At 38.8% G+C, this 24,884-nt stretch overlaps 1 protein-coding gene and 1 long non-coding RNA gene across 6 annotated transcripts in view; one reads left to right on the top strand and one right to left on the bottom strand.

Annotated features, from left to right (window-relative positions):
- The window catches only part of ARHGEF10 (Rho guanine nucleotide exchange factor 10), a 107,528-nt gene extending 92,203 nt beyond the window's left edge, over positions 1 to 15,325 (top strand). Inside the window, exons 28-30 of the mRNA XM_061357532.1 lie at positions 5,131 to 5,305; positions 12,134 to 12,256; positions 14,151 to 15,325. Of these exons, the coding sequence (XP_061213516.1) occupies positions 5,131 to 5,305; positions 12,134 to 12,256; positions 14,151 to 14,665 (813 nt within the window). The 3' untranslated portion in view covers positions 14,666 to 15,325. The remainder of the gene's footprint in view (positions 1 to 5,130; positions 5,306 to 12,133; positions 12,257 to 14,150) is intronic.
- LOC133214571 (uncharacterized) overlaps positions 14,109 to 24,884 on the bottom strand; it is a 12,085-nt gene continuing 1,309 nt past the window's right edge. For 4 of the 5 annotated variants that reach the window (XR_009726151.1, XR_009726153.1, XR_009726154.1 and 1 more), the window contains 3 exons: positions 23,007 to 23,132; positions 22,560 to 22,739; positions 17,798 to 17,928 (listed from right to left, as the gene is read on the bottom strand). This is a non-coding gene — a long non-coding RNA (uncharacterized LOC133214571). Of the gene's footprint in view, positions 14,214 to 17,797; positions 17,929 to 22,559; positions 22,740 to 23,006; positions 23,133 to 24,884 lie in introns of those variants that run through there. The other variant, XR_009726152.1, reaches the window with a different exon arrangement.

Genomic DNA, 24,884 nt, shown 5'->3' with positions numbered 1-24,884 from the left:
TTCACAAAGCTTTTAATGGAAGATGTTTTCAGTTCTGTTAAATGCCGCTCCCCACAGTTTAAAATTCTGCCATAGTGCTCTCTGCTGATGCCTCGTTAGACCTAGGTTTGCTCCTGTTTTCTCCCAGGTTTCCATAAGGTGCTTAGAACTTGCAGAGTATTTGGGGCAAGAGGTGAGCTTAGAAATGAGTTCTGAGTAAAGGCAGCAAAGAAGTGGGTGGCTGTAGGAATTCCTGTTAATTCCAGAAGAAGGTTTAACTAAGAGACCGCATCTACATAATTAGATGTTACTTGTACTTTGTGATGATTTCACAGTATATTTCTTCAGAGTTTTGCATTTCAGTAGCCTACAAAAATTTGCTTTATGTAAGAACATAATCCCAATGAATAATCATTAAAACGTCAGCTTTTCTGGAAGGAGAGGAGTGTTAAGGATACAAGCTCATATTTGTCACCACATTTTCCAGCAAATGTTAAGCCCGCATTTCTGTCAAAACTGCAGCTTCCACCAAAAGAGTGTCTTGTTGGTCTAACGGTTAGAGTTTATGAAGCATTAGGAGTTAAATCTCTCTTCAGCCTACAGTACAGTTACACTGAGTTGCATGATGTTTACAGCCATGAAGTTCTTTCAAACAGGAGTTGTGATGAGCTCACAGCCTCCTTCTTTGTGTGCTTTGTTGCTGCTTTTTTGTTTCATTGATGATTGCGTTTTCTCCCAACAATTGTTTATTTGGTACAATTGATTCTGTGAGTCATTGTCATGGGTTTGCAGGGAAATAGCTAACATCCTAATTCCTCTGTCTTTATCTGTACTTTCTGAGAGATTTGTTTCATCAAGCAGATGCTTGGAACATGTATCTTCCTACTTCGTTTTTCTTTAAGGTTTGTTTTGTTGATAATTTGAATGGTATGATGAGAGAAAGATTTCTGGAAGAGTGATGTGGATAGGTGCATGTAACAGAATTTTATTAGCTTTGCTGGGGGGACCGGGTAGCTGCTGGGACACCTGGTTACTGTCCTACAGACTTGGATGATGAATCTCTGATTCTTACTAAGAAATACATAGTGACAGTAGGAGATTGCAGCCAGATTGCTCCTGTGTGAGGTGGTTACATACAACTAGATCTGTGTAAATAAGTTTGGCAGTTCTGGCCTAATTCTATCACAAAGCTCTTCATAGATCTGCTGGTAAGGCTGCAGACTGGGCTGGGCTGTTTCAGCACAGGTTTTCTTTATGTTTGTTTTTTTTCTCTTATTTTGTTTTGTTTTGTTTTGTTTTGTTTTTTTAGACTAGCTGAGGGTCATCTTTATTCCATAGCTGATTTGGAATCCTATGTATTAGGTTTGGATGTTACTCACTTTTCCTGTTTTTTATCTCCTCTGATATGGATAAGGCTTTTGATTCACTTGTTTTAATGATATGCTGCTGTAAGAGAATGTTTTAGGAAATGTCTTTTATTGGCACAATGCCTCGATCTCCTTGGCAAGGGACATGAGAGAAGCACATCAATTGCTGTTATATCTTCATTCTTCCTGTGAAGAACAAATTAGTCCTTAGTGTTGTACCTAGATCTGACAGTTGTATTGCTTTTGGTACTGACCTTGATCCAGTAGTGGTCTCTGTGCCTGTAGACCCTTATGCTCTGCAAAGGCAGTATGAGTTTGTTTCAAAACAACAGATAATCGCAGAGTATTCAACAGAATAAAGTCACCAACTGAACGGCATTCTATCCTGGTTTGTTTTGTCTTGTTTTTAAAACTTGGCCAACTATACATGAGTTACTCTGAAACGTTCAGTTGAATAAACAAAACAAATTAAAATCCCAATAACGTAAGTGTGTGTTGCCTGAGTAGTATAACGTCTTTAAAGTAGTAGAAGTCATTTGTTTTACCTTGTGAACAGTGGTACCATTATGCATCTCTTGTGAAGCTTGAGAAATGATGTTTCAGTTCTTGGCGCAATCAAGCACCCGCTCAAAAGAAATACTCCAGCTATGCCTGCTGCTGCTGAAACAATAGTGAGCTTTATAGAGTAGTGGGGCTGTGCTGCTGCGCAGGCAGGCTGTGGCATCCAGAACATCTTTTGCAGCCCTCTGGTTGCTACAGGGTTTGAAAGAGGCAGCCTGAGAGAGGAAAAGCTGGGCTCTGACTAGAGAGGAATGTAGGTATAAAAACTAGAAGAGAAAGGAAAAATGGAGTTCAATTTACTTATTTTTGAAATTTTCTTTTAACAAAGAGAATAACATTTTTGTCCCTTTGTATTTCTTGTTATGGGAAGAAAACAAATGAAGAAAAAGGCCAGATACTGGTTTTCAGATTGACATGTAATTGAAACATGTCAAAGTTACCCTTCATACAAAAACTTGTGCTTTTGTAAAAGAACATACAGGTTTGCAGTATGTTCCTCCTCCATATTGGAAGTCCCTTTGAATGAGAATAGTTATTTTTACATGCTTGTTGTGGTGTTTACAGTTTTACTTTAAATGTATCTGTGTGTTTCAGCAGACAGCCCTTGTCCTGGTTTAAACTCAGCCATGTAGACTCTCTGTCACTCCCCCCCTTGCTTCCCCCAGCTCCCTGTGGGATCGGGAGGAGAACTGAAAGAATGTAACTCCCACGGGTTGAGATAAGAACAGTCCAGTAAATAAGGTATAACACAAATCACTGCTGCTACCACCAATAATAATAATAATGATAAGGGAAATAACAAGGGAAGAGAATACAACCGCTCACCATCCGCCAACTGATACCCAGCCCGACTGAGCAGTGATGTCACCCTTCTGGGTAACTGCCCCCAGTTTATATAGCAGGCATGATGTGCTGTGGTATGGAATACCCCTTTGGCTAGTTTGGGTCAGGTGTCCTCTCTCTGCTTCCTCCCGGCTTCCCCTCTTCCCTGGCAGAGCATGAGACTCAGAAAGTCCTTGGTCAGACTAAACATTACTGAGCAACAACTAAAAACGTCGGTGTTATCAGCACTGTTCCCAGGCTGAAAATCAAAACCACAGCACTGCACCAGCTACTAAGAAGGAGAAAAATGACTGCTACTGCTGAACCCAGGACAGCTGTACAACAGCAGGACAGGCTAAGTGGGAGTATAATGAGTTGGCTGATAAATTGGAATGTGACAAAAATGCATGTACAAGTTGTTTACAGTGGCGCCAGCAGAATTGTCAGCTGTGGTCAGAGAGCTCCAGAGAAAATTCATTTTTAGGATCCACTTTGTTTTTCTTATAATTTCAAACAGTGCAAGTTGCTGGTCAGGTTCACTTCAGCGGCCTGGGATCTGGCCCTGAGAAGTTTTCAGGAGTCAGTTGGTCACCTTTGTAGAGATGTGTGAGTCTGTAAACAGAAGTTAGTCTTTGGAAAGCCTTTTTTCAACAGAAAACTATTTAGCATTATGGAAGTATCAGGAAATTTAGTCAAAAGAGCTGTTACTGGCTTTGAAAGTTGTTGTTCACGGGTGAGTTCTTCTGTTGAATAAATTGTATGATTTTCAAATTGTGTATATCATTTGGTAAAGAATGAGGAAAACAGTGAATATAAATGTGCCTACCAGATGTGCTTACCTTGCATTCCACAGTGGTGTTATACAGAGAGTCAAGAAGTAATATAGTAACACTCAGAATTTGAACCACTGCTTAGTAGCTGAAGAGAAACTTTTCTGTTCATTTACTAAAACCTGAACCTATGTAGAAGTGTTAACAGATGAAAGGAAAAAAAAAATCCTCTTATTTTTAAGCAGCCACTTTCTCAGTGGAAAGCACTACTTTATGGAGTAGTAAGGCATGAAAAGAATATTAAGTGTCTACTAAGTATAATATTAGAAGTTACACTTTGTGAAAGATTAAACTTCTCTTTATTTATCTATGATCTTAGACTGGGTGTTGAATTTAGATGGAGAATTTGAACAGTGTATCTATAACCCTAATATACTCAAAATACAGCTGCCTTAGGATAAGGGCTTATCCCGAGCAACATGTAATTCAGATTTTGATGCAGAATGACTAAGTGTAAATCTTAATTACAATGTATAGAAAATTTAGGTGTACCTTATGTAGTATGAATATTGGAGCAGATACTTACTTTCATATCCCTTAGAAAGAGATTTCTGTCCAAGGAACAGTTTGTCGTTTACTTAGCCAAGGAACTTTTATGTTTATCATACTAGCTGTCTGTATTTGATAATAGCTGGCACAACATTAAAAGGCTGTGTTTAACTTCAGAGGCAGTTTACTTTCAATATAAAACTGGGAAAAAAAATCCCTACTTTTTGTTAATAATTAAAGAACTTTGCTACAGATCTGTCTTGCACATTAACAGGGCCATGTAGAAAGGTTTTGGCCTTCACAGAGCCATGTAGAAGTTTTCATTGGGAAGGCACTAGATCAAGGGAAACATCTACACTCAAAGTCTTGTGTTACCTTCAGGTGGATTTTGTTGCTTCTAATGAGAAGTATCAATATTTTGAAGGACAGAAAAAAAAGCCCAAACTAATACTATTGAAAATCAGAAGTGTCTGAGTCAAAAAGCAAGCCACAGTATTAAGGCTCACATTGTTATATACATAGGTGAGCAAATAACTGTGTATTTATATTCATAAATTATCTATTATTTCTGAAAATTACTTTTTCCTTGATTCTATTATCTGTGTTCTGAAAAGACCACCTAACAGAACAGAAGAAATATTTTTATTGTTTGAAGAGGAGTTCTGCTGTAGATAAAAGTAACATATTAGGAAGAAATCTGCCCACTCATCTGTACTTCATCTGTGGTAGTTTTCCCAAAGGAGTATCAATAAAGAAATAAAACTGCCTTTTAAGTTTGAGCTGTTGCAGGCTTGCCAGCCCCTACCATATAAGAGTTTTAATAATTACAGTATCTAAGTTGCTGTGAAGTCACTCTGTCTTTAGGCTGAGAATCCTTCCATGCTAATGAAGATGTATTTCAATTAAGGGTAACATGAAAATTAAAGCATCATATGCAGTATTCAGAACAAGTTCTGAGCAGAGGACACATGCCCTTGACATGGAGAACAGAGATACAATGCATGCACTAAAAAGCTGATAAAGAAGGTTGAATGATGTTCCTCAGTTTCATCTCCCCCCCTGAGTCATTGTTTTTCTTACAGAGCCATTTTGAAGCCCATCAAGAGGAAGGGATGGTCATCTCCCACATGGCTGTTGCTGGAGTGGGAATCTGGATTGCCTTTACATCTGGATCTACGCTTCGCCTGTTCCACACTGAGACACTGAAACACCTCCAAGATATTAACATTGCCACACCTGTTCACAATATGTTACCAGGTAGCTGAATCACATCACGTGATAACATTTTTGTTTTGTCTTTATCATTGTTATGTACAACACTCTCCAGAGTGTTGTAGATTAGGACAGAATCAGAAGGTCCATCTAGGACTTTGAGTCTGATAACTGTCTCATGACTATTTAATAAATCACAGCCTGTTGCCTGCCCAGAAAAGCAATGTGTATAGTGAGCTGATTGAGTAGCAGCTGTCCTCCTCAGAGGTTATAAATGTAATTGTACGGGTAAGCAGGTGGACTCTTCTGTTCAAGGACGGGCTTGGGGTGTTTTTTTGTGACTGAAGCAGCAGGACAATGGAGTCTACCATAAAAATGTGTTTGCTTTGCAGAGTTTAGCATTTGCATCTGGAGCTTATTATAATGGAGTCCATTGGACCAAAACCCACTTGCTTAATTTTAATTATATCTGTAGACCCAGTGAACTCAGCTGAAGCACTCACATGCTGCCATTTCGAGTGTGTTCAGTGTTTTGCTGGATTGGAACTTTAATTTGTTGAATAAAGACGTTGATCTTATAAGTGAAGATGGAACCTGTGGTTGCTGGGATAAAGTCTAACAGATCTTTAAGAGTTTTAAAACAGAAGCTATTAGAGACAGTTGTACTGGCCTGTATCAGTTTTGAAAATGAATGGCTAGGACCTGAGGATCAGCACATCAGGTGGGAGCTGTGGCATTGCTAGCAAAAGGGACAGATGGAAAAGTGATGCTGGCATGGCTGAGTGTAAGTTCTCCATGAGACGACAACCGTTCTCTCTGTTTCTCCCTGTTCATAGACTGCAGTGGACCAAGCTGCTGCAGTTTTTATGGGCAACGTGTGCACAAGCTTTGTCACTTTGTTTCTAGGAGAAGCCAGCATTTCACACACTGAGATTATATTCTTACAACAGTTAGGTATAATCTTGCTTCAAAAGTGCTTCACTTCCTCATTCTTTGTCTTCTTTTCATGTTTTCTTTCAGATGACATTAGCTTTGCAATAAGGTCTATTTTAAATTGTGTCTGTTTATATTATGTTCTAGACAGGGTGTTTTTTATGTGTGGTGTCTGTAGTTCCAACACTGAGCAGCAGCAAAGGGCCATCCTTCAAATAAGTGATTTGATTAAATTCATCAGTTATGCAAAGAAATCAAAAGCAGTGGTAAAAAAGTTAACTTTGATTATGTTCTGATGTTTATAGCAGGGGGAAAAGGGAAGTAGGGCCTCCCTCACCTATTTTCTGCATATAAAAACTTAATAAAAATTAGCTTTAATGTCCATTGCCATGGCAATAAAACTGCTGATGTAACAAACCATCTTCTTTAAAAAAGTTTTAGCTAATTATATCTCCTTGGTGTCACTCTTCCCCGTTTGAGTTCCTTTTTTTTTTCCCCCTCAGTGTCTTTACAGACAGCATGCCATGAATGGAAATGGAAATTTATTTCAGGACTAGAACATTATTACAACAAACGTTCCAGGGGAGAATCCATTCTAAAAATGAAATTCAGTTTTTTCAAAGCAGCTCTTGGGGCTGTTTGTATGATCCCTACAGTGCTGCAACAACATATAAAAGTCAGAGGACTAGGAGATTTACATAATAAAGCAGCAGTAAAGACCTTTTGGAACTAAAAGCAGCCAAAAAGTAAATCAAGGTCTGTAGTATATCCAGAGATTAAAAAAAAAACAACCAACCAAACAAACAAACAAAAAAATCAAAAAACCCCAAAGAGAAACAGAAAAGGAATTAAATAGACGTGTATTTACAAGATGCATATTTGCCTTTACTGAGGACTTACAGAACTTCTATTTTTAAAGGAAACACCTCTGATAGTTTTCTGAAATCCAACAGGAATTCTTTAATATACAAAAAATAACAGACAAGTAAAAATTCAACTGATATCAAAATGAAAGTGAAGAAATTGATGTCAAAATATTGCTAAGAGTCTTAAAAGGGTAAGATTTTGGTATAACTCCAAAGACCCTGGACTTATTTTGCCAAGATTTTAGTAGGGACAACAATACGTAATGTTGACCAAATAGAATCATAGAATCATAGAATAGTTAGGTTTGGAAAGGACCTTAAGATCATCTAGTTCCAGCCCCCCTCGCACTAAACCATATCACCCAAGGCCTCGTCCAACCTGGCCTTGAACACTGCCAGGGATGGAGCATTCACAACCTCCCTGGACAACCTATTCCAGTGCCTCATCACCTTAACAGGAAAGAATTTCCTCCTTATATCCAATCTAAACTTCCTGTTTAAGTTTTAACCCGTTACCCCTTGTCCTATGACAGTCCCTAATGAAGAGTCCATCCCCAGCATCCCTATAGGCCCCCCTTCAGATACTGGAAGGCTGCTATGAGGTCTCCACGCAGCCTTCTCTTCTCCAGGCTGAACAGTCCCAACTTTCTCAGCCTGTCTTCATATGGGAGGTGCTCCAGTCCCCTGATCATCCTCGTGGCCCTCCTCTGGACTTGTTCCAACAGTTCCATGTCCTTTTTATGTTGAGGACACCAGAACTGCACACAATACTCCAGGTGAGGTCTCACAAGAGCAGAGTAAAGGGGCAGGATCACCTCCTTCAACTTGCTGGTCACGCTCCTTTTGATGCAGCCCAGGATACGGTTGGCTTTCTGGGCTGGAGATGTTGTTTGTGTCTCCATTTAAAGCAATGTAAATAAGAGGAGCATCACTTGATGAAGTTAATGAAATAATTTTTTTGTTATACAGTAGAAATAAGAAAATCCTGTTGTTGTCAGGAATGGTTACTGTGAATTGCAGCTCTGTATTTAAAGCATAGCTGCACTAATTAAGATAGAGGAGTAGGAGGTTCTCATAACCTTAGTAACCAGTCCTCATAGCATTAGATTTACCCGTTTTGTTCTTAGGAGAGGGCTGCTTTAAATACCACTGTCTGCTCTCCTTGTTGTAGAGGAGAGAAAGGAATTTACCTCTCCTCTCAAGAGGATATTCTGTCCCACAGGACAGAATCACAGGGGAATGAAGTGTAAGGGAAACGGCATAGGACATGATTCTCCTTACAATTTGGAAAGGTTTAGTAATACAAAGAGCAGGATGTGTCTGGCAGAATCTTTTATCTGCTGGATGTGACTTTGTAAATCTGTGGCAGTCTACTTATGAAGAATGAAGCTGGAAGGGCTCTTGCTTTCTGGAGTTACGGGAAGTTTGTGTGTAGGAATGCAGCACTGGAAATTAAACCAGTGTCCTGGAGTCAGCTGTGGGGTAGATATTCAGTCGAGAGTGGTCTGCAGTGCCTTTACTTCATATATCATCAGAAATACTTCCTAATAATGCATAAGAAGCTTGTGTTCTGTAACAAAACAGCAAAAAACAACAAATGCTATATGAGAAATGAAGGGAATGGTTGAAAGAGCAGTGTCATTGTTATTGATCCAGGCAACAGTTTATTTTACTATTTAGTAAACAACAGTACAAGTGGCCAAGTGCAGCTCTCCTAGCTGAACAGCAGAAAAAAACCCAAATCTATTAACACTTGAAGTCAAATATATCTGCTAATGCAGTGTACTTCATTTGTAAAGCAAGTTTATGCTTAGTGTTTATGATCTTTTGTGATCAGTGGTTCAAATCTCAACAAAGGCAGCTTTTTGCAGCCTTTATCACAATGCATCAAAACCAAAATCGTGCTGTATGTAAATAGGCTGCCCACTTGTTTTGTCATAGTCACATTCAATATTTCATTATTCAAGAACATCCTTGAACACGTTTTTCATTTCAGCTTTAAGAGAGTTTGCCCTTTTAAAGAGGTTACTGTGACCTTGATACATATCATTTCATTGCTTGTATGGATGATGACAGGTTACTTGTTCAACAAAGAGGTCATTTCTGCTGAAGGTGCTGTATTCTGATTATATCCATATATCCCCTAATGGTATGTGTGTTTCCTGGAAACAGATGAGAAAGGCAAAGAAAATAAGTATCATTTCCTCTGTGTGGAAAACAAACTCTACTTTGAAGCTTACAGCTTGCTTTTGTCCCCACCCTACCAGATGCCAGACCATAAAATGCAGTGGGTTTATGATTTTACTACTGGGAAACAATAAAAATATTGGGGGAAACTTTAGGTCAGCCCAATTGATCTGTACAGTAGGCTTATTTTTTATATAGTAAAAGCAGCATGGTCATGTAAGGGGATAGGCACCAGTATGCCCTTGCACCCACGTATGGCTGACTTCAGGAGATCTATATGGGAACACATGAGGATTTACCCAGTCTGGTGGTGGTTGTAATTGAGACCTGAGAAAGGTGAACAAAGAGCAGAACATAGGCAATAAAGCCATTTGTCCATGTATAAGTGTAATTGCTGGGTTTGTTCTTCATAAAGTTGTTCTGGTCAGATTATTTACAGGGTTTAACAGCTCTGTCTGCATTGGGACAGTGATCTAAAAAGTATCCTTTAAAAATTAGAGTACTTGATTAGTTTTGGCATTTAGGTTTATCGTTTTCCCTTTTTGTTAATTTCTGTGCTTACTGTATAATGTATTCTGCAGAATTGGATATTTTTTTCTGAATTCGAAATATATCAGAAAGTCACGGAAAAAAAACAAACTAAAGAATATGATTTCAAACCTTGGCTAGCAGATAAATTAATATTTTAAACTAGTATTTCAGTATTTAAGAAAAAAAACTTTTTTTTGTATATATTTTTTAGTTGTTACATGCTATTTCAAAGTATATTTTCAGGTGCAGATGTTTCCTGCTTTTCCAGGATTTCAAAGCAGGTAGTTTTCCTTTTGACCTCACTATAGATGGTTCATGCCTGCAGTTATGCTCAGTGTTCAAAATTCTAAGTTGCTGGCTGATAATTTACTGTTTTCACCTATGGAAACAGTAATACATATAACCAGTTTTACCTGGTAAAAATTATTGGTTAGAAGTTGCTTCAGGGTTGGAGTATGAAATCATATAAAATTTTACATTTTAAATGCCTAAAAAAGCATTAAAGATCTATTGTTTTAAATTGTGAGCATCATGCTTCTGCGTGGGGTTTGAAAGGCAACAGTACAATTGGAGCTTTTGATAAAAGCTTAAAAATTGTACTTTGATGTGTTTGTAGTTTGCAAAACAAGCTTTAAGTAAAATGGAGTGAGATTAAGGTAACCTGCAGTTATTTTGCGCTTGCTGTGGCACTGGTTGTGGTAGAGGACTTGCATGTCATATGTAACTTGAGTGAGCCTGAGCTCTAAATCCTGGACTTCAAATACCAATTTTTGAAAACTCCAGTGTACAGAACTGTTTGGGCATCACAGTTTGAAATCCTTTTGTGCTGAAGGAGGGAGTGCCTTTTGTGCTTTGTTTTGGAAACTAGATTAATCCCGTTAATATCTTAAAAATCCAAACTCCCCCACCCTCCCAAAAAATAAAACAAAACCCAAAAAACCCACACCCAAAACCAAGCCCCAAACATCCCCACAAATAAAAACCCATGCCACACCAAAAAGAACACCACCAAAACAACCAACCAAAAGACCCCATCAAAACGCAAATTCCGAACTTTGAAAGGCTTGTAATTTACTATAGACATAGACCATCCATGACTGTTTAGCTGAGGAGGAATGATGCAGTCCTACCAGCATAAACACCTACAGTTTATGGAAAACAACATAGGTATCTGTGAAGGTCTGCATGAGCAGATGGAACCTCTTCAGCTTACTCGTGCCTGCTTTACACCTGCCGAGTGTGACTTAATCATCATGCCTTTAGAGTATTTTAGGATGTGGTTTTGAGTAGACAGAGCTGGGATTCCAAGTCTTGCCCTACATGTGTATTTTACAACACACCATTGTTGGGTTAACTGTAAAGTTCTGTGAGGAAAAACTTGACCTAGTCTGCCTTCTGCTATCCAGTTGAGTGCTTTGGGCTTCAGTCAAGCCACTCCTCCCCTGCTTTCCCACTGAGTTTGTGATTCATGTATTCTTGAATGTGAATTGGCTCAGCTTCAAGGAATGAGATGGAAAATGCATTTATTTCTGATACACCATAATTAAGGTCATTTTCCAAAGTGTGGAACATGTGAGTTCATCCAAGTTGTATCAGATGTGGAATCCAAATTCCCTACTTACTGATGAAGTGATTAACAACTTGAGAGTTGTGGTGAAGATGGGAATGACTGCTCTCTTGCATGTAAAGTTAACCATAAATGAAAGAACATGTAGGGTTTGAAGTTGGAGGATTCCAGCAGAGTTTAAATGCTCCTCCACATAAACTGTCCGCCTTCTGCATACCCTCCCATCACACAGGTGCAGACAGCACTTCTTTTAACTTCTCTTTATACACTATGTGCTCTACTCTCTTTGCCTTGGTTGCCTTCCACTGGATCTTTTCCAATATGTCGATGTCATTTTTGTATGGGGGACCCACACTCAAACAGGGGAGACAGGACTTCTGCTACAGTTTCACAGAATAAAAACTTGGAAAAAAAGTAATTGTGAACAGGTTTGAGTCTTGAGTATAGTGTGTTATGGCATATATTGTTGAGTACTGTGAAATGAAATTTCAGTTTTATTACTGAGAATATACAAAGTCTATATATAAAAGCATATTTGTGAGAGTAACCTATGTCTACTTTTAGATACTGTGGTTTAGAGATTTAGGACAGAATGTTTCAGAAATGTAATACTATTTAAATTTTCATGTATGTAAAGTTCTAATACCACAATCCAGCAAAATATTTGCCTTTTTGATGAGTGCTTTGCTGAATGAGAAGATGCAGCTGACTGTGTGTGTGTCTGAAGTGACTTTGATCTAGGCAAAGATTATTGCTCTAAAGTAATAGAGCACTTCCTGAACTCTGCAGGGCAGCAACGTGTTTCTGTGACCAGCCTCCTGGTGTGCCATGGCTTATTGATGGTTGGAACAAACCTGGGTATAATAGTAGCATTACCAGTGCCACGCTTGCAGGGGATTCCCAAAGTAACTGGTGAGTGAAATTTTCAAACAGATCAAGTCCAGTGGTTTTATACTTAAGATTTATTTTCTCTTCTGACAGTAGTTTAAGTAAACCTACCAAATTGTCTGCATTGTTTAGATATATATCTGAGCTTTGTGATGAAATGGTATTTGTTGTTCTTCCCGAGCTTTGCAGTATACCCAGACACTTGCCTAGTTTTGCCTCAGTTGTTTGAGCCGGAACAATTGTTTTTCTTTAAGGCATAATAATAGGATAGGCATTAATCCTGATGCAGTACAGTCAAATATATGGGGATGAGAAGAGAATGCAAATAATCTTTATTTCAGAATTGGGGAAAATAGATGCATTGGGTTTAGAGACACAGATGCTGAAAACAGTGTGTTGTCCAACTGTTTATTCAGTAAACTGGTTTTATGCCCTTTCTTCCCAAACAGGAGACATGGAATATATGAGAATATATCTTTCATTTTTATGACAATGATCAAGATTTTTGTGTTTTGGAGAGTTGAGTTACTTCATATTACCGCATTTGAAATACAAAGGCATGAATACTGCTGTATCACTTTGCAAATGTTTACGGTACTAGGAGAAGCAGGATTTTAGACATATGGTTAGTTAGGGGCTTTACACCAGTGTTCTGGATGTTTTGGGTTCACAGTTCTGCTTGAGCTTTGCACTGTGGTGGGAAGCTGGCAGGTTTTGAGGCAAGCTGTTTGAAACTTCCTTGGAGAGAGGGGAGAGCTTATGTAACTATGTAAAATGAAAACTAAATCCTCTGTGTTCAGCAAAATATGCAGTGATAATCCAGTATGACACAGGATAAATGGGGAACCTATGTTAGGTGAAAATAAATGCAATACAAGAAAATGCATAGTTGCAGAATCAGAAAATCTCTCATTTTATTCTTTCATTATCTGTTTTCATTATTGTGGTTTATATCATCTGTATGTTCTTGCATTTATTTTGGATTAAAATTTATGTCATATTTCACAGATCCAGCAACGTTACATTTAGAGATCTATTTTTCTAGTCTTTGATATTGTGTTTGGAATTTGAACTGAAAAATTGTGAATTTTTCCAGTTTTGCTTCCAATAGTGATAATTCATCTTTATATCATTGCACTTTCTATAAAAGCAGGATACGTTTTATTACATCCTGGAATGCATTAGGGAGTTAGGAATGGACAGAGTGATTTGTAGGGTTGTGGGGTTTTCCCTTTGATAGCCTAGCTCTTTCCCGTATTGTAGCTATTTTATAGAATCCCACTTTTTTTTCTCTTCTTTTTTGCTGTAAAAGCCACACACACTGATATTGTTATAGATTCTGAGTTTGGCCATACACAATTTGGGGGTTTTATACATTTTAATAATTTGCACAGTGTAAATCTTCCTTGGATCATAAACATCCCACTGTTTAAATACTTTTTTTTTTAAAAAAAAAGGGGGGAAAAATAATGGTTTGGTCATTTCCTCATGAATCTGACATGGTAATTAGACAGCCATTTCAAGGATGAGTTTTAATTCCTGCTGCATAGTGTGGAGGGGTCTGTTACAGTGAAACAGGTGTTCCTCTCTATTTTGAAGAGGTACAGAGGTACAAGAGGATTCATTGAAAAACACAGATTACTGGAGAAAACTCAGTGTTACAGTTTGTGAGAACAGAGCACAAAGGTAAGTCAAATTAAATTTATAATGCCATGTTTCAGGTGATTTATTAGTACAGTCCTAAATCACTTGTGGTACATTAAATTACTTTTTTGTGCTTATTTTTTCCTGTAAATTGTGTACACATAAGGCAGAATAGGGTTTTAAGAGTTATGCTATTCTGAGCAAATTTCACTAATCATGGTGAAACAATGTACTAAAATAATGTTCTTTAATTGTCTTTCTCTTTTGGCTCCAGGAAGAGGAATAGTGTCGTATCATGCACACAATGGCCCAGTCAGGTTTCTTGTAACAGCTGCATCTATAAATAAGAAGAACAGAAACAAATTGCGGAACAGCCTGCTTACTGGTTCAGAACCTAAAGATGATGACCAAAAGAACGTTCTGCACAATGAAAGACCAGGTTCTTCCCTTAGTAATGCCCATGACACGGCAATTTGGCTGGGGGGTTCAGTAGGATCCATTGCACAAAAAAGTGACTTGTCATCATCTTCTGGATCCCTTACTATGTCTCATGGATCAAGTTCCCTAGAACACAGGCCAGAAGACAGTAACATTTACGAGCTTTTGAAAGATCAGAATATCTCATTTAAAAGTAAAAGACAGAGATCCAAAAAAATGAAAGCAAGTTCAGTATTAGTCATTTCTGGTGGCCAAGGACACAGAAGAGTGAACAAGAAGACCAAGCAGCAGCGACAAGATGAACTAGTGTCTTCAGTGATGGTCTGGCAAATCCCACTATTAAATATCTAACTGAATTAAATCCAAGACACCTTCTGCTGTTAAAAAAATCTGATATCCTTTTACAGCAGATGCCAGCTTAGGACCCAAATGGATAGACTTTATGCACCTGGAAGCAATTTCAGCAGTCTGTGATCACAGGATTAAGAGTTGTGAGATAGTCTTTACATACTTAGAATATTCTGCAGTATTAGAGTATCGGAAAATGTTCAGCCATTGATGCTGTCCTTGATACTTAAAACAAAAAGGATCTGTTAGACACTTTTAAACAGTTTTAGAATCTCTGCCTTATTTATATTCACATTTATAAATACCATAATTATGTTCTATAGCACTTAGAGAAGGCAAGGAACACATGCCATGTTTCATGCTGGTTTTTGCTGATGTAAATCAGCTGTTGTTTCATTTTCTAATTTGGCATATTGCATGGACTATACATTTTAACACATAAGCAAATATTTTAAAACAATAAATAGTCTCATGCAAACTAATAATAATTTGGTAATTACTAGAATAGTTTGTAACATTATATCACAAGCCAGAGTTTGTCTGGACAAAAGCAGTTATTAATTGATTGGTATTTGTTTATTTCAACATAGAAAATAGATTTTAATTATTATTAATATTTCTAATGCTCAGTATTATTAAAAATGTTGCAGTACAAAATGCGAATGCATGTTCTTGGTAGGTGCAATGTGTCTGTGACTCTCCATCACACAGAGAAAGTTCAAAAGATGCTATGTCTTACAGAAAACAGAAAATACAGGTACAGGGCAGCTGTGCCTTGTAGTGCTGTTAATGCGTTCCCCCCGGCAACTCAGTACCTAAAGCTAGACGTGGACTATGCCATTTTTAAGGCAGATGCACATCCAGTAAATTAATAATTAAATCGTTAACTGGGGAGAAAGATACTAATATTGGAATATCTATAGGAAGTACAGGGTAATCACTGTGGGTGTAGGCACTACATCAATAGATTTGTGCTGTGTCCTCAGGCAAACGTCAGTCAAATAATGTCACAGCACAACAGGAGAGATATGGTCATACTTTGTGGTGGTCACCTCTTTCCAGACAGAATTTCAGCAAAATGTGGTCATGCAAATGGATATTGTGAAAATAGCATGCACAGCTTCATTCACTCAGCTGGGGAAGCACTTGCTTTGGTAGTGTTAGAGGGATGAGTTCTAAAGAGAGATCTAATTGTCATTTCTTAATGAATCAGTGTATTTCCAAAAGAAACTCTGAATTTGGGATTCCTACTGAAATTGCTTTTTGCGCTACTGACTGCATACGTGAAATATAAGACAAACCTTTCAGCTCACAAAGATCTTGTGATGAGGCACATCCTGCAGTCAAAATATGTTTAATACAGATAACATGTTGAATTGAGTCACTGGAAACATCCTTTTCCCTCATCAATAGACTGAAAAATGCAGATAAATTAGGATGATTAAGTTTCCGCTGATTATGTGAAGAACTCTAATACTGCCCATCAGTAAAATGCAAATTAAATATATCTGAAGCAGAACATTTGTCAGATATGTGCAGTGAGTGGAATCAAGTAAAACTTCTGGGTGCTTTGGTACCATAATTATTCCATATCCCGTTAAGGAAAGTTACTTGGTACCACTGAAATTATTTCTGCTACTTCTAAAACAAGCTCCTTGGTTCCACCATGTTTTTTTTCAATCTGCCTAGTTTAAATCAACATCAACCATAATTAGTGTGTTTCCCAGCATGTGGCAGTTCAAGGTAAACAGTACTAAAGACTGAACTATTTTGTTTGATATTAGATAAAGTTTTGGTTGGGTTGGGTTTTTTGGGTTTTCCTTTTTTAATAGTGTTTTTTACTATTAAGTGTTGCTGAATTTTTATTTATTTTTTTTTTTTTTTTTTTGCAGCAGATTTGTGTATACCTTAAATTTTAAGTCCGTTTGTTCTAACAGGCAAGCTTCTACGAAGGTGACCCCAAAATCACTGGCTGGGCTGATTTAATAAGTTTGACAGAACACCAGATTAAGGTTAGGTCTTCCGGCCACATGCCAACTAGTACATGGGACAGAGGGAATGCCAGCACAATCAGTCTTTGCCTTCTAGGTGGCACCAAGATAGGCATTTCAAATATCACATCAGCACGCTGGTTTCATCTTAGAGGTTTTGCCCACACCCTGCATTCCTATGAAAACAGGTTTCTTGAGCCACAATAGCACAAATTTCAATGAGTCACGAAGGACACTTGTTACAGATGGGATTGTAGGCTTAGGGTCTTCATTGTTTTGTGCTTTTATTCTGTGTCTTTTGCTGTGTATCTTGCTACTTCAGTTGGATATTGTCAGTGTTAGCATGGGCTTAGGACTGGCATGAGTCCTGGTGCAAGAAAAAAAATAAATAGGACAGAGTGCCTCTAAGCCAGGCAGCTGGCAACATTTCCCCAAACTTTTCCTCTTCTCCCTGGCTTACTGCTTGGGCTTGCCCAGCTTGAGGGATTAAGGCCAGTTGCATTTTCTACGCTCTTCCATAGCTATGGCCCTGGGAGCTGCTCTTTGCCCACTGTGTGGAAGTACTACCTTGTACAGTTTAATGTATGTATATTGAAAAACAAGTTAAAAGATTCTTATGTGTATAAAGCATATGTAACCTAGTATCCCTTTGGCTACACTGCAGTAAAAAGACCATAGGTTTTTTTCTGCATGCTTCTTGGACATGGGATTCCACATCTGTGCCTTCAGGACTACTCTAGGAGCAATGAGCGGAGTCCACCATATATACAACTGGAAATCCATACATGGCGTTATTACAGGATCTGCTAGGATTAACATATGAGAGTTTTAATGTGAATTCATTCTATCTACTGGCTGAAATGTAAGTTTTTTCAGTTTTATCAATAACACAGTAGAAACAAAGTACAAATCTGCTCCTCTGTTGCCAGTATGACTTCAGTAAGAGCAGACAGAACTGGGTCCCTCATTTACATTATGCCATTTGAAAATATGTACCTATTTATCTTACTAACCTGTAAAGCAAAAAAGAAGCTGTATGTCTTTATAAATATACATTGACATGAACTAGATTTTTAGTAACTGAGCACAAGGTGCATTGTTTGTTTTCTAATACTCAGCCAATTGGCGTTCCCTTATTATGGAAACAGGCAGGAACCAAAGTTTCCCTTACAGCTGGCAAATAGTCCTTATAGATGTTGTAGACTGTGCTGCTAGATAGGTTGGATTTTGCTTTCCAATACTGCTTTTCTAGATAAATAGAAGTTATGGAAAATACTAGGAAAGGAGGGGAGCAAGTGTAACCACTATGATATCTATATATGTTTTCTAACACATAATAATGTCTTTTATAACATGAGCCATACAACTTGTGTATTTATGTTCAAAGTATAAACTGAGAGAAATGTTTAATAAAAAATGTGATAAAAATTAACTTCAGAAGTACATTTCTTGGGTCACCATTTTAACTAGGAGACTAGAATTTGTAGCATGCATTAATGAATAACATACATATTAATGGACTCATGAAAGGGAAAATAGGGTATGTGATTAGGACAACAAGGATGTATCTTTTTAGGTTTTTTGTTTCTACAATTTAAACACCAGCAAATGGAATTTCTCAAAATGATTCAGTCTCTTAGAATAAGTTTGGTGTATCAGTGGACCCAAATACTGTTTAAGCAGTAGAATTTCTGCTGTGGAGAAATGGAGTTTGGGCAGCATGTGTGATACATAAAAATGAGAGGAATTAATATTCCAAATGAGTGTAATACAGCAAAGTGTTAACAGAGGAAATTAATTTTCAGTTGCTAACTGGCAATTTTCTCTAATTAATCTGCCCTAAAGAGTATACACAGAGCCCCATGATTGTGTTTAAATATGGAGACTTGTATTCATCAGAGTCAGCAATAGCCTTTTTGAGTGTACCCGCACTATTATAAGCAAACAAGAAGAATTACTGATTGCTGCATGGCTGCTAGTGAGGCCTGCCTTTTTGTTCCTGTTCTTACACATCTCTTCAATATATGGTTCTGAAAAATGTCAGATCACAAGAGTGCAGGATACTCTGTGTTCATGCATCTGAAGGCAGATTCTGTCCCACAGGGATTTTACTGGTCATTATTTATGGGTTTTAGGCTGAGAGCTAAACATTGCCCATTGGAGAGAAGACTGAGTATTGAGAAGTATTTCCTGAATTATGCTTCTGTGCTTAATGTCAATGTTTGTCCTCCTTCTATTTAATTTTCTGAGCACATGAAGACAATTTTTTTTTTTGTAAAACGCATTTGGGGAGAAAAATCTGTGGTTTGGAAGGTGCAGCTATAACGGAGGGCTCTGTAAGAGTTCATCTGTAGTGCAATGAGTGATACCATGGAGCTGATACGGTATTTTTAGATTGCTTTACATATATTCATAGTAATAATACTTCACATAATAGTCCTGTTAGGCAGATTAATATCATCTGTAGCTAGGAAGAAGCTGAGTTGAAGAATGTTTGCCTGACTTGAAGCTGCATGATGACTCTGTGAAAGCACACAGATTAAAGCCACTACTTCTCTTTAAGGCCATGATTAGCCCTTTAAACTGCCTCCTTCTTGCAGGCATCCTGTATGCGTGGTTGTTGAAACTGTGCTAGTGAACTGGCCAGGAGTAGGGCAGCAACAGGGGAACTGATCTATTATCATAGTTGTTGGCTCTCTGGAACTGAGCCTGACCTGGGCTGCTCCCACCAGACAGCACTGACAAGGCCGCTTATCTGGGATATTTTGGGTGCTGATCAACAACATGGATGTAAAATGTGTGGACCCACTTGCATAATAGGCTCTTTGCCTCTGGCGTCTTGATGCTAATGTGGCCTGACATATATCTATACAACCTACGTCATATGGGAATGTTGCCAGCAGCCTAGAACTTGAGACCAGTCTCTTACGGTCAGGAGACAGAAATACATACTAGCATAGACTTGATACCCATACGTATGTGTGTCAGTGGTTGGGATAAGGAGTCTTCTTGTTACTCTGTGATAGTTCAGCTGCATGTACCATACCACAGCTCAAAATTCTGGTTTATTTATAGTTGTATGTAGAATCTACATCCCACTTCCTCACAAATGCGGCATGCACACTGCAAGATCTATCTGCTATGATTTAAGAAGTCTAGCTCAATTATCTTTTCCCAATTGGTTGATATGCTGCTGCCTTCTACTTGTGCTTACTTGATCCTAGCATTTTTCCTAAAAGGCATGCCTGGCTACCAAACTGCCAGAAACACTCTTTGTCTCCTAAAAGAAAGAATCAAAATAGCAACACTGAAGCAGCTTCAGATGAAAGGTTCTGAAAATTTCCTAGGCAAATGAGGATTTACTGTGTGCCTCCATTTGAAATGCAACAATGTCATGTATGACCCAAAACACCTCAAGTGTTGGCCAAGCTCCATAAACCACATTGTAAAGGCAGTTAGTCTTTCACAGCATGACCTTCAAAGGCGTTCAAAGAGATTTTTTTTTACCTCCAGCAAAACAGGCCTTGACAGCAGAACTGCAAGTTCTCGTGTTGTATATATTATACTCCAGGGATAATCATAGTTATTATTAATGTGTGTCCCAACCTGGAAGATGAGTGAGAACACCTAGGATTAAAATGGCACACCTTGGGGGAGCTCAAATCATTGTAAGAATTCACTGGAAATACCATTTAAGGAGTATTTTGACATCAAAAGATGCAGGTGAGCCTCCAGCAGTTTTATCAAGCACCAAAGTACCTAAATTCCACTGAAATCTGTACCTTTACATGCCCAAATGAAGATAAAAAGAAAGGTTTTAAGGTTTTGAATTCAAGAAACTATCTAAAGCTTAGCTATGGTTACAGAATTTTAATTTTGCTTTCTATTATTCCACATTGGAGAGAAATTCTAGGGGTTTCACCTTAAGCATCAGGGTTGCCTTGAATGTTGGCACAAAAAAATGCATTGACCCATGACTTTCAAAGCAAAAGGTAGAAGTTGTTTCCTGTGGTCTTTTCTGGTTTGTTCTTTCTGTGTGCATTTCAGGTAGCAGAATGTGCCTCTCAGACTCCACTAAATGCTTTTTTAATGTTCCCTTACTGAAGAGGTTTGTTTTGTTGTTTTTTTTTCTTTTTCTGGAGAGTTGGGTAGCACAGACCACATTCATTAATGAGGATTACCCCTAGTTCAGACAAGATTTGTAAACACAACTTCTCTGCAATGTTGCTCAGAGCAGTCTGTGATGACCTTAATCCTGATCACAAGCAACTGACACCATCAGTTAACTTAAGCTGCATCTACACTGCTGAACTCAAGAGCACTTGGAATGTTCCTGTCACACATCCAGAGGCTCTGTCAGGTAAGATCCATCTGCCAGCCTGTGCCCTGCACAAACCCTGCTGTCTGGGCACACAAAGGTGGCTATAGCCTACACCTGTACATAACGAGGTCTCATTGTCACACCAGTATTCCAGGAGAAATGTACTGATGTTGAGGTGTTTTACTCACAATTCATAGTCATGGATGCATGTTGATGAGACAGGTGGTGGGACAACCCATGGCTGGTTATGGTTGGATAATCTCAGAGCACTGTACAGAGCGTGGGTTTGTTTTTATTCTCTTCTTCAAATTTTGGGGGGTTTTTTTACTTGTTTTGGGAATTATCTGCTGCAAGCTGATAATGCCCCTGATGCAACCAGCTCTTTTCATTCAATTCTACTATTTGGGTATTTTACAGGGATGTGTGAAAACTAACGCACAGACACATCAGCCGGGGTCAGCATTGAGTGTATACAACATAGCCTACGTAACACACCTACAGCATATATGGTTTTTGTATTGCAAATACACAACAAGCAGTTTAGGCATTTTTGGCTGCTCAGCAGAAATACAATAACCATTTTGTCTGTGCAGCAATAGTATCAAAACAATTCTTGAGGCTGTTGTGTTATAATACCAAAAAGCTTTTCATATAGGAGTGTTCAGCTGTCAAACACAGGGTGAGCAAAACGAGTTAGGTTTTCTGTTTGGGTTTTTTGTTGCCTTTGTTTTGTTTTGTTTTGGGCTTTTGATTTTGGTGGGGTTTTTTGTTTGGTTTGGGTTTTTTTTTTTTGTTGTTGTTTGTTTGCTTTTTTTTAATTTATTTATATTTTGGTGTTTGGACATGGACCTGAGCTCCAGCTACTGCCACTATGTGTCTGATACTCTGGTATGCACAGGTGGAATGCTACTGAGTTTCACTCATGCCAGTTTCAGAATTTTGATGCTGCAATGTTTATTTTTCCAAGACAGCCTTGTGCCAATCTAAACCACAGAAGAATAGCTTACCAACAGCTATGCATCTGCATAGACACTGGCAGCAAGTCTAGATTGTGTGGGCACGCCAGTGCTACCTCGTGTACTAGACATGTTCCCACAATGTAATGGACTCAGTGAGTGAAGGCTGCAAAATCCATCTAATTACCTGGGTAAATAACTGAGCATGGCACCATCCTCAGCTCCATGCTGCCATGGGTACACTACCTGCACGGTTCTACCTTGCTTGCTTGTAAAAGCTACCCTGCATATGCCTGTGTGAGCTACATTCTGAGCCCATTATCTAGGAAGGTTTCAAGCCTCTTGGTCCACAGGGTATAGGTTGAGTGTTTCATTTGGGTGAAATAATTTTGTTAAATGATTCCTAACCTTCTTAAACAAGAAATTCTGCAGCTTCACTTGACAAGAATCAACCCCCTGAGCCTGGGCTAATTAATTTTTAATGTGATCTGCTGGCAAATTTTACTGAGGAGCAGAGCATTTGCTCCAGCTAACAGGCAGGCCAGACCTACAGAATAGCCTCAGAGTTGGGAATCGCAGCAATGCAGCTGCTACTGCAACCAATGGGAGGAAGAAAAGAAATGCAGTACCTCTCCCAAGAAGAGCAGCACTATGCTAAGCACTGAGCAGATGTACATCTCTCTGGCTCAGGATGCCATTTGGTGTCCCTATCATGAGAATGGCAGTCTGCTTTACTGTCCATTTCAACATTAGAGTCATCACAGCCTGGTGTCTTCTAGGAAGCAGAAATCCCAAATCTTTTGTTTTGCCTGATTTAGATTGAACAGACAGAAAGGTGCATAAGATGAAAAAAAATTGCTATTCATATTTCTTCATCTGGATTTTATTATTTTTCTTTTACCAGAGAAGCATCTGATAGAATTCTTTTGTTCCAAACTGTAATCCCTTTTTAATATTGAGCATTTCTCCTGGTATGTGAGAGACAGGATGGGCTGTATGTGACTAGGCAGGAACTAAGGTTTCTGGGACAAAAAAAACATTCCCCTTCCTGCCTTTATTCTCCTCACTGTGCTCACCACTCTGCTGTTGTTGCTTCTGGCTAGTTGCCCCTTGCAGAACACAGGTATCTTAGCAAGTTTTGATGGCCAGTAGCAGCAGTTGTAAGCAATCAGTCCCTCTGAATATTCTTAATGTTGGCTGGGCTACAGAAACAAAAGACAGACACCAAATTGTGTATGAAATATGCTGCGTGATACCCGATTTCTTTTTTTTTAGGACAGGCCCTCTTCTATGCTGGGACAATTGTTCTACAGGTGTTTGTAGCTATACCAGTCTGACTTTACAGCTAATGGACAGAAACAAGGAATATCAAAGGATGATTTACCTCATCCTAAGATAAGGTGTCTAAGATCGGGGAGAAAAACTGCCCTCCAGACAGGGTTATTCATTTACATTAATTATAAATGGAGCTTCAGGGAACTCAAGTTGAGTAGGAAAGCCGAACTAGAACTGAGATGATTTCTACAACAGGTATCCCAGTTTTCAGCAGCATCTCCAGTTTCTACTGAAAACTGAAAGGCTAGTTGATGAGCAGCCTTATCCTTCACAGGAAGTTTCCCAGCCTATGATCCACGGAGGAGCAGTACCTCAGAGAAACAGTGCTAATAGGTCAGCAACTTGTGTTTTTACTGAATGTGTTTTTACTGAAAGGTTTGATGACAAAGGGTTATGGGGTACCAGAAAGAAACTTAAGAGGGTTACAGCACAAGATGGGGTACAGCACACTGAGGCTCACAAAGGTAGGGAATCACTGCCCAAAGTCAAACTTTAAGAAAGCAGAACTGAGGTCATTTTGCCCACTCTGCTTCTGGCTGTGTCCAGTGAGGGCACAGGATAAAGTCTGCAACAGCTGAATGCTAAATGACTTTTCAGGCTAGGACATCCATGGAGCCTGGATTCTGTGTAGGACTTTTACTGACTCCAGCCACAGGGGCAAATATGGCCTCTAAACACACAGTATGCTGCTTCTTATCTATCATTGACGTCCAATCCTTTCCAGAAACTGTAGCTCAGACACCTCCGTGTACACATGAACTGAAATGTGATGTGCCAGTTAAACCTGAAGACGAGCTAAGCAAATCTGTCTGTGCAGAAAATCATCATATATTCAGAAAGCATGAGTCAGAACAATCTCAAATGGTCTCAGATATGATACTGCTGCCACAGTCACATAACTCTTGGCAGTCAGGGTTCTGAACAGAAGTCAGGCACCTCAAGAGGACATGATCCTCCACAGAGGAATAGAACAACAGGGATTTTTAAAGTGAAAATAATTTCCCAGACCTGTATCAGTTGCCTAATTTCAGTGTCATCTTGAAATATATGGTATTTAAAGTAACATGGAACAGCAGGAAGATTAGTTCCTGATGTCAGGAGAGAATAATTATTTCTGGCAGGCTTTAATGGATCTGTGAAATCATCACACGGAAACTTCTTCCAGCCAGCTAAGACTAAAAGCACATACAGGAACTAACAGTCCAATCACAATGGGCCCTAATTAGGGGACAGCAGGAAATTCACAATTATGCCCAAGCCACATGTTGTGGTCACCAGTTATTCTAGGACCCCTGCAATACTGTATGATTCTTAATTATCTTACAGCACCAAAAAGCATGCTGGCTTCTCTCAGTACAGATGAGACATGACCTCAGCTTGAAAATCAGCGTTCTGGTTAAGCACAGCACTGAAGTGCACAACATGAACAGAGCCAAGGGTTTCAAGTGGCTACAGTTACCCAGTATCTCATCTGCTGAGTATGTACACTGAGTGTACAAAGTTCTGTGTATATATGAATTATCTGACTCCTGGAAGGCTGTCTGGAGACAGGCAAGATGGCCTAGTCTTATAAAGACCATTTTGACTCGACAGATGAAGATGTAGCTGCAGTCAAATCA

Source organism: Neopsephotus bourkii, unplaced genomic scaffold (genome assembly GCF_033783945.1).
Source record: "Neopsephotus bourkii isolate Nb327-2 ecotype Australia unplaced genomic scaffold, CSIRO-AGI_Nbou_v1 NB_908, whole genome shotgun sequence".
NCBI lineage: Eukaryota > Metazoa > Chordata > Aves > Psittaciformes > Psittacidae > Neopsephotus > Neopsephotus bourkii.
This window is presented reverse-complemented; position numbering and strand designations above follow the sequence as displayed.